The sequence below is a fragment of the Macrobrachium rosenbergii genome, chromosome 2, assembly GCF_040412425.1.
Source record: "Macrobrachium rosenbergii isolate ZJJX-2024 chromosome 2, ASM4041242v1, whole genome shotgun sequence".
NCBI lineage: Eukaryota > Metazoa > Arthropoda > Malacostraca > Decapoda > Palaemonidae > Macrobrachium > Macrobrachium rosenbergii.
Genome location: NC_089742.1, coordinates 84,805,779 through 84,815,778, shown reverse-complemented (window position 1 = coordinate 84,815,778; position 10,000 = coordinate 84,805,779). Strand labels below are relative to the sequence as shown.

General features: G+C 34.4%; 1 protein-coding gene across 7 annotated transcripts in view; it reads right to left on the bottom strand.

Moving 5' to 3' along the window:
• The window catches only part of LOC136848840 (mechanosensory protein 2-like), a 704,506-nt gene that overhangs the window by 530,563 nt on the left and 163,943 nt on the right, over positions 1 to 10,000 (bottom strand). Inside the window, exon 1 of one of the 7 annotated variants that reach the window (XM_067121680.1) lies at positions 9,513 to 9,588. The exons of the other annotated variants lie outside the window; for them this stretch is intronic. Within the exon in view, the coding sequence (XP_066977781.1) occupies positions 9,513 to 9,573 (61 nt within the window). The 5' untranslated portion in view covers positions 9,574 to 9,588. Of the gene's footprint in view, positions 1 to 9,512; positions 9,589 to 10,000 lie in introns of those variants that run through there. 7 annotated transcript variants of the gene reach the window in all.

The following is a 10,000-nucleotide window of genomic DNA, read 5'->3' as shown; positions in this document are numbered from 1 at the left end:
GCAGCATTCCAGACCGGTTAATACTGTCCATTTCTCACACCTAAATGATGACAATCAATCGAAATGCGACTTTTAGTTTTTAATTCTTTGCCACAACAGAGAAGAAATTAAGCAGCTAATAAGGTATTAAATGGTTTTCCAGCTAATATCTATAGACTGAAAATTAAGGTCTCATATCTAATAAAAAATGAATTCTTCACGCCTATCAAGTTGAAGATTGATCATAATACTTCAGCCCTAATGGTAATCAACTAATAACGAAAACTTGAGGGCTTAGGTAGGAATTTGTAACAAATTTAGAGTAATCGTAATTTTTTGGGGGGGATAAATCATGAAGACTGTTATATGCTAATAATAAGATGGGTGTTTTAATCAGCTTCTTGAAGTCAATTATTGATACTGATAATTTTAGAACGAATAACGAAGAAAAATAAAATCCAAAATAATAAAGTGTGTTAATAACGTCAAATACAAATAACAATAAAAACTAACGAGGCTTTAAAGAACTTTAATATCAATAAAATTTTCATCCGAATCTCACATTCATCAACTAATGTTTCTTTTTCGTAAAGCTTTGTAAAGATAACAAACGCTTGTTGTTTCCTAAACCGAGCAATGCTAAGACGAATATAATGTTGTGATCTATCACGAAATAAAAACAAATTCCATCAACTTTTTCTTTAGTCATTATGTAACAGAATTCCCTTATGATCCTTCCTTAAGGTTTTAATGCAGCTAAAATCATGTTTGTATGTCTAAGTTACCTAGATGCAAAAGAACGTGCTATTAAAAAAAATTCATGTGCAGTGGCTGCAGTGTGAACAGTCAGTAACCCAATTTCGAGGACTAAGGAATAAATATCAATTATTGCATTTATGAAATACCATAATGAAAAACTCACCAACTATTATCAACAGAAGAATATATACAGTCACTATTCATACTTTTTATTATGCATACATTCTTTATTTACAATTTTATTCTTTTTATTCGAAAACAAGAGAGTGTACTTGAAACATAATAAGGAAGTTAAAAGCGGGATGCTGTTGTAGTTGTTTTTATAGGTGTTGGGATAAAGCTACCTAACAAAACTTTATATACATTTCACACTTTTTTAGGTGTTGGGGTAAAGCTACTTAGCAAAACTGTATACACATTTCATACTTTTTTAGGTGTAGGGATAAAGTTACTTAACAAATCTTTATGCACAGTTCACACTTTTTAGGTGTTAGGATAAAGTTACGTAACAAAATTTTACACATATTTCACACTTTTTTAGGTGTTGGGATAAAGCTACATAACAAAAATATACACATTTCACACCTGAAATGTGTATAATGAAACTAACAACAGTTAAAAAATAAAAATATAAATAAGCTGAATTAATAATGATATTGAAACTTCAATGGAAAAAGCTCTCAAAAATTTAACGAGGAATGTCAAATTCTATACAGACGAAACAACTTTAAGATCTCTAGTTCAGATTCAAAAGGAACGGGAATGAGTTCATGTTCGAAAATACCTTAAAATGTTTACGCTGAAGTACTATTTTATAACGAAGATTCCAAATGGCCTGATACCTCTTCATATTTGAAATAAGCTTTAATAATCCACACTTAAAATGACCTGAAACAGCCCCAGAACTCTTTGAAAAGAGTTGAAACATTCCATAATTAGACTCGTATGAATGCAAGTTTCAGTCTAAAGCCAACTTACAGAACTTCTGTTGATTTTACTTGGCCGTCTGGAATGAATCATGCAGAAGTTCATAGTGATCTAATTAAATGTAAATTATAGTTTCAGCAAAAAGTTACGATAAAACATTCGTTTAAGATTAATTTTCGGGAGCACTAAAGCTTTTATTTTTCTTGAATTCCAGATTTCATTCATTTGGAAATATGCAATTATTTGCGCTGCAAAAATATTGAAAGATAAGGCATTGCTACGGATAGGAAACTTCAAAGTTGAAAAGTATAAGGAAAAACACAATTTGATTTATAACCTACATGATACTATTAATTAGGTTTTCAAAACAATAACTACCTTCTGAAATTGAATGAAAAACAACAAAATCTCAATATTCATATCAAAGTGATGATTTCAACCTTACAAAATTACATTCCAAAGTCCAAAAAACGCAGAAAGGCAAATAAAATTCATAATAAAAATCAAAAATCAAATTCCGGAGAGCAAAAGGGAATTTTGTGGAAGCAGGCACCTAAAACTGAGCACAGATGGAAAATGAAAAAAACGGAAAACGAAACAAAATTCAAAATAGAAACAGAAAAGAAACGTATGCTGTCAATGACCCTGGCCCTTTGAAAGCCCTCTTTTCCCCTCTCAGACAAGAAGACAGAAGAGGGCTTATCCTCGGTAGGGGGAGATGGGTCCAGGAAGGGGAGGGATGGAGGGACTCAGGGAAGTGGAAGGAGTACAGGAGGAAGGAAGTGGGGGAGGGGGCGGGTGGAGGAGGGTGCAAATCACATAAAATTTACTTGCGATCGTTTGCCGGTGGAAACTGGCCTCCTGGGAGGCCAGAGAAATGCGTGCCCTCACTTCACACCCATTGGACGAACCTGCTCTTAAACGAACACCCGCTCTCAAACGTACACCTAGTAAATAGTTACAGATATACAAGAGAATACACTCACACACACACACGCGCGCACACACACATTATATATATATATATATATATATATATATATATATATATATATATATATATATATATATATATATATATATATATATATACTAGTGAAATAAGCACTAGCATACAACCACACATGCATATACATACATATATATATATATATATATATATATATATATATATATATATATATATATATATATATATATATATGTATATGTATATATATATATATATATATATATATATATATATATATATATATATATATATATATATATATATATATATATATATATATATATATATATATATATATATATATATATATATATATATATATATAAACACTCGTGTTTGTGAGTTTGTGTGTGTTATATACATAAATATATATATATATATATATATATATATATATATATATATATATATATATATATATATATGTATGTATATATAAATAAAGCCATATTACAGTATTGGTACGACTTTCATTTCGGGAAGAACTTACTAGTCGTCTTCAGCACTGACTGCTACAACTACTACAGTTGACTAGCTATCAGACACACAATTTACTACACAGGTCAAAAGGGACACAATGGAATTATTCAAGAAATGAGCCTACAGTATCTCCTGAGGATCCAGCTCTGTCTTTAATACTTGTGCAACAGCCATCCAAAACTGATTTTATAAATATCGCGCATTCCAGGATATCTACACTTTTACCAAGAGCTGGGATAAAAGGCAGAATATATATATATATATATATATATATATATATATATATATATATATATATATATATATATATATATATATATATATATATATATATATATATATATATATATATTATTCGTAATTAAATCACCTCTCAGTGTTGTAACCACAAACATCCTCATTAACACCTCCATCACAATCAAAATCATAACTGCTCTTGGTTATGATGAGGTCAAAATTATGAGCTTTCTTTTGATTATGACATTTTTAAAAATTATCTTCTTTAATTACCATAATCATCGCCATAACCATCATAAATGGCAAGGTTTCATCAGAAAATAAAAATTGAACATCATATTAATGTAACTCTTAATAAAACCATTATCTGTATCATTACGTGATAAAAATGAGCATTATCATGGTCGTGATCATCTTTAAAAACTTTACAAATTCAAGAAAAAGCTAAGAGTGAAATTAGTCATTATTGTAATAAACTCAACACCATCGACTTAATAACCATCATCAATAAAAAAAATTGCTAGTGTCTAATACAAAAACAACACAGATGGGATCAATGGACGAAATTGTACATTGAGCGGTGCTGCACATAGAGAGGATTCCCCATCAACAAACAACTACAGTTCCTAATCTCGGGTAACCACGGGAAAACCTTATAAAGAACTTACGCCTATGTCTATTAAAAAACTTATGCCTATTGCAAGGGATGCAACCTCCAAAGAAAAATTATAATGTTCTTCAGTAGTGTTGCTGTTGTAAAGACTCTTACTTTTAGTAACTATTTCCCTTTGGCTTTCACAGTAACTATGAAAAGTGTAACTTTTACTTTTCAATTCAAACTGCTAATCCAGAAAAATCTTTTGTTGAAACTCTCCAGTATGTACAAGAAAGCATATGTAAGGTTTGAGAAAGGTACTGGAATGGTGGAGCATCTAAACCCGTCCAGCGAGTGTGTGTTGTTTGTGTGAAAGAGATAAAAGTTGAACGGTGCAGTGTGTTCAGCGGAATCAAACGCAATGCTCATGAACCTTCCGTGTAGGTGTATGAAGCGGCTAATGCCCTGGAATGTTTCTATACAGGGGTTCATCCACGATCCAGCAGTGCAAGTACAAATAAGGTAGTGCTCGTTGCCTTTCGTTTTCTCCGAAACCACCTTTTCACGCACACACACAGATACGGTAAGTCTGCACAGGATGCAGCGCAGAATAAGTTTTCATTGTGGTAACCCTAATCACACAATGGTAAATTATGTCAGCGCTTCAAACGAAAGCGAAATACTTCATACCGAGCAAATGAAACAATGACCATGAAACCCAAGAATAAGACTGCTCAGAGTAAGTGTGAAATGTGAGTTACAATTTCTTGATGTCACCGCTCTGAAGCTAGACAATATATTGAGGAAAAAATGGATATTTACGTAGACTTTGCAATATGCTAATATTTACTAGAAGCCACACGAATTCGCAAGAAAAATGCATGCAGGTGATTTCAATACATCTTGCGCCCTAACAACGAAAGAAAGGGTCCACCGCCAAAGATCTGCGCGTGTCCTACCAGTGTTCCGAACCACGGCCCTATTTAACTTCGGGCCTTTGTCCGGTTCTCTTTATCACAAGCAGTTCTTAAAGATGTCTGTATGCTCCACTCATGAAGAAAAACTGGGATGTAATTATGGCCCACCTCTCAAGAGAAAAACTTTTCCCCACTAGCGCAATTTTATAAGAATAAACGTCGTTCAAATACAGTACTAGGTATCAAAAGGCCTGTACAAATACAGGGTCGTGTTTTCTCTCCCTCTCTCTTCAAATCTCTCTCTGTCGGAACATGGCCTAAAAGAGAAATTCATTAATACACACGCCTCAAGGAAACACTGAAAGACACAAAAAATACAGCCAATTGGTTAACATATTTAGCCTAAACGAAAAATGGAGGTAAAGAAATCACACAAAAATGTAAACTGGAAGCTAACAAAGCGCTCGAAGCCAGAGGGTACTACCAGTAAGGGAACGAAAAAATAAAGGGGAAATAAAAAAAAAACTGTAACAAAAACCTCGAGAGGCCATTAATATCAGCCACCTATTCCTAACAATAGTGCTCTGTTTGTACCGGACTTTTCCTTAATGGCACAGTATTTCTTTTTCTTAAACAAATAACGAATAAAAAAAAATCTTTCTTCTGAACAAAAATACGAAACAAGCGCACAGTCAGATAAAAACAGAAGAACAACGGAAAAAAGCAGCAGAAATGTTGATCAAAGAAGCGCATAAATGGATGCAAATACAGACGGACAAACAAAAACGGTGAGGGGCGTCCATCGAAGCATAAGAAATGTTCTGTTTTCTGGCCCGGCGGTTCCATTCAAACTTGCTCTTCCTGCTGAATAGAGGTACCTTAAACACAACCCCTACACAATTTAGGGCGACTTTCCCCAATGGCGCTAACTGGAGCGGCATCGGAATATACGATGCCACAAAAGCTCGGACGTCATTACTGCGGTAATTTGTTCGTCCATTGGTCGCAGATAATCCATAACCGAATCTATGACTGGAGTGTTGCCGCCGACGACCCGTCGTCGGAACAATGTCCGTCCATTGTTTAAGCTGGAATGAATTTCGGCATTGTAGGAGGCTATCAGTTACCCGAGACGTTTATTGCTCGCATCAATATCAACACTTGGCACCATCGAGAGAGTAATACAGTGTACATAAGAGAGATCAATACACCGTAAGACAGTTCAGCCAAGTCATTACTCAATACTAACTTACAGAACACTGCATAAGGCGACGAAGTAAAGTTGATAGTACGACACCCTCAGAGGTGGCTTTACATAATCTCCGCAGGATTTCTCTCTCTCTCTCTCTCTCTCTCTCTCTCTCTCTCTCTCTCTCTCTCTCTCTCTCTTGACGCAAGGCATTCATGAAACTTATATACTTCTAAAATATATACACAAGTATGCTGCCATTACCACAGATATTACTGGTATGTATACATGTAAAAATACATTTTTTACGAACGTGATTCAAGTGTGGAAAATCGGGTTGGTTCTACAAAAGGGAGGTATAAGCGGGTGACCTTTACAGCTAAGATGGAGATAATCAACTAGTGGGTGTGTGTATGTACACACACACACACATATATATATATATATATAATGTATATATATATATATATATATATATATATATATATATATATATATATATATACATATATATATATATATATATATATATATATATATATATATATATATATATATATATATGTATATATATATATATCCTGACTGCATTTTGACATACAACCATTAGCAGCACTGCTAAATTCAGTGGTTTTCTAATGCTAAACTTGAGTGTAACAACGCCTACCGAGAGCTAGGGAAACAGGCAGTAACCTAAGCGAATCTCGGAAGAGGACATAAAACAGGTCTTTACTACCATTTAAAGCTGCCTACAGCTGACGTACACAAAAAGGCATACGTATGAGGAGACACAAATCCACAAAAACCTATAATCAACGATTAGTGTGAATATCTGGTAAATTAGGACGGAACAAAATAGATGAGGAATAAATGGATAAAACATGCTTAAAGTTCACACACATCTTCATCTTTAGTACGTTTAAGTCAGCCTTTGCATTACTGGATAATAAGTCAGTAACAAGCATTGCTAAAATGAGGTATTGGTCTCTTACACGCCTATCCTAGCTGTGACTACCTCCCGTGACGTTCTTTTGTGCCACAATAAAATTGGTAAAACGTAGACTTTACCCTCACTTCTTAACATGTAATCAAATGTTATAAACTGGTGAACTTGATCTAACTTCGTTGTTAAATTTCCTTTTGATGTGTCATATTAACATGAGAGTCAAAAGTGAAGTTTTACATATCTGTAACCACAATGCCTCTGCCTTTAAAATCTTCTCCAAATAGGGATATCTCTGTAAAGTTGCGTGGCATATACATTCTGATTTTTAAAAGTCTAATGACAAGGGATGAATATCATTATTACATCGCATTAGAAAATAACATTGAATAAATTGCTCACAAAATAACCATTAACAACAACAACGAAGACCAACAGAATATTCGGTGGCTGTGCTGTTTTTCCCATTTTAGCATGTGACTGTGAAGAATTCTTCTGCAAAAGACAAGCCCTCCCCCTTTAAATGAATATTTTACAACATAAAACCTGAAGCTTTCATTAAAAAACTTGAGGCATAACATGATTTTCTTTTTTACACAACACTCAAGTATGATTACTATTCACAGGCAGCAAAACATTCTAAGTCAATGAATCATATATACGAGAGAGAGAGAGAGAGAGAGAGAGAGAGAGAGAGAGAGAGAGAGAGAGAGAGAGAGAGAGAGAGAGAGGTGTTTCATTTCGATGAATGTAGGAATCTTAATAAATGTTCGCTGAAGGCTAAAGTTATCTACAAAGTCTTTTATAACAAATTCCAATATCGCCACAAATGGAGTAGGGACTCGTAGCCGATTCTTATTCTCTCCTGTTCCCAACACTCCAACTTCCCAAGTAATATCCTCCTCAACCTAAAATATGAGATATTCCTTTAATAACCCTACGATTTTGATAAAATGGAAGTGACCACTTAACAATCTTGAGGTTTCTCTTCAACACGTCATTCCATCTCGAAATAAGTTCGCTTAAACCATACAATAAAAGCATTTTCTTTGTTACATCATACATACATACATACATACATACATACATCCAATGTAATGATGAGCCGGTTCAATAAAAATACAAGTCCTTAAGAGAGAGAGAGAGAGAGAGAGAGAGAGAGAGAGAGAGAGAGAGATCCACGTTTGTCTAATATTCTTCCGTAAAATGAACAATTGATTACCCAAAAGTATTTTAGGAGGTAGACCGTTCAGTGCTTTTTAAAAGCAGTGACGCAAGTGGCACGCTTCTTCTTATAATTAAGAAAAAAGATGGGAGAGGTGAGAGTTAAGGAGTTAAGCAAAAAAAATTCGATAGAAAATGCGTTCCTATATTTGATGCAAGATATTACTTTGTAAGAAAGTTTTAAAACTTGACATTACTTCACACCTAATCAACTGGTTCGTGAACGTAGAGAGATATCTAAAATCGAGACAACAAAATAGAAGTTTACTTATCATAATTAAAACGATAAAAATAGTTAACATCTCAATTTTATTTATGTCTGAGAGAGAGAGAGAGAGAGAGAGAGAGAGAGAGAGAGAGAGAGAGAGTGTGTGTGTGTGTGTGTGTGTGTGTGTGTGTGTGTGTGTGTGTGTGCAAGTCGGCGCGTGCGCGATGAGGGGAATTTGTTTTCAAATACTTCGAATAAAACAGTAAAAAAGTCGGTAACGAATGAACATTGCTACAGATCTTGTAAGTAAGGACAAGGGGTGAGCAAAAAAGAAAGAAGGAAAAAAAAACAGGTCACCAGTGAAAAAGGAACCACTCCTATGATCACTACTCTGCCCTACCCTTCCTCACTACAAGCCCAGGATAAGTAAATATAAATATTCCGAATGAAAAAGCGTATACATCAACTCCTGGTAACAAAAGCGGGGATTTTTTATGCACTGCTACTCTTTGACAAAGAAATATTATTTTTCTCTTCCCCTGACTTACGGTGCACGGACACTACTATTTTAATCTGCGTGTACCCAAAACTCTTTCCCAGTTCTTTCCTCTCTACAGCTTTCTTATCTTCTTTTCCTGCAGGAATATCATTCATATTCTCATTTATCTTCACTGAAGTGTGTATGTAAGTATGTATGTATGAGAGAGAGAGAGAGAGAGAGAGAGAGAGAGAGAGAGAGAGAGAGAGAGAGAGATGATCTGGTTTTGCGCTCTCTTTACTTAAGCCCCATGGCTTTTCATCAATACTTAATCGTAGCGAACGTTTTCCAAGAACGTACATAGGCGGATATGCACAAAACATACGTGTGTAATTAAAAAAACAAATATATATACTATTATATACATCACCATCGTTTTTTATTTCGTTTTCTTTTTAAAATCGATAAAACTGACCATTTTTGACCATCGCTAAGCATGTCACATTCACCTCCACTGAAATTAGGTAATCCGAATTTGAAAATCGATGGGAATCACAGACTTACATTCAGAACGGGTTGATTCACTGTAAATATTCCTAGTTAAAATGCATTTCTCCAAGATCATATTGGCCGTTGACACGATTTTCAAAGACGTTTGAGTCGAGAGCTAAGGATATATCAGTCACTAACTAAACCTGCAGGCGTTTACTGTTCGCAAACGATTCGGCCCACAGCATTTGACAGCTGACATTTAAGACTTGAAGTAGAACTTTGCATGAATCTCTTATGTCGTTCTCAATTTTGCGCAAAACGAGGCAGGAAAGGAAAGATCAGTTCAAAGTCACGTACGTCGTGACATATCTTTTCATGAACTTTTTCACTCTTTCTCGACAAAAAAAAAAAAAAATAATAAAGGGAACGTACCAGTATTTATTTCAGATTTTTCCCGTTTATTCCTCCTGTAAATAAGATACTCTTTTGTAATAAATCCCCAGAGATGTTATGCTTAAAAGAATCTCTCTTAAGTTTAAACTGTTCATGGAATATGATGG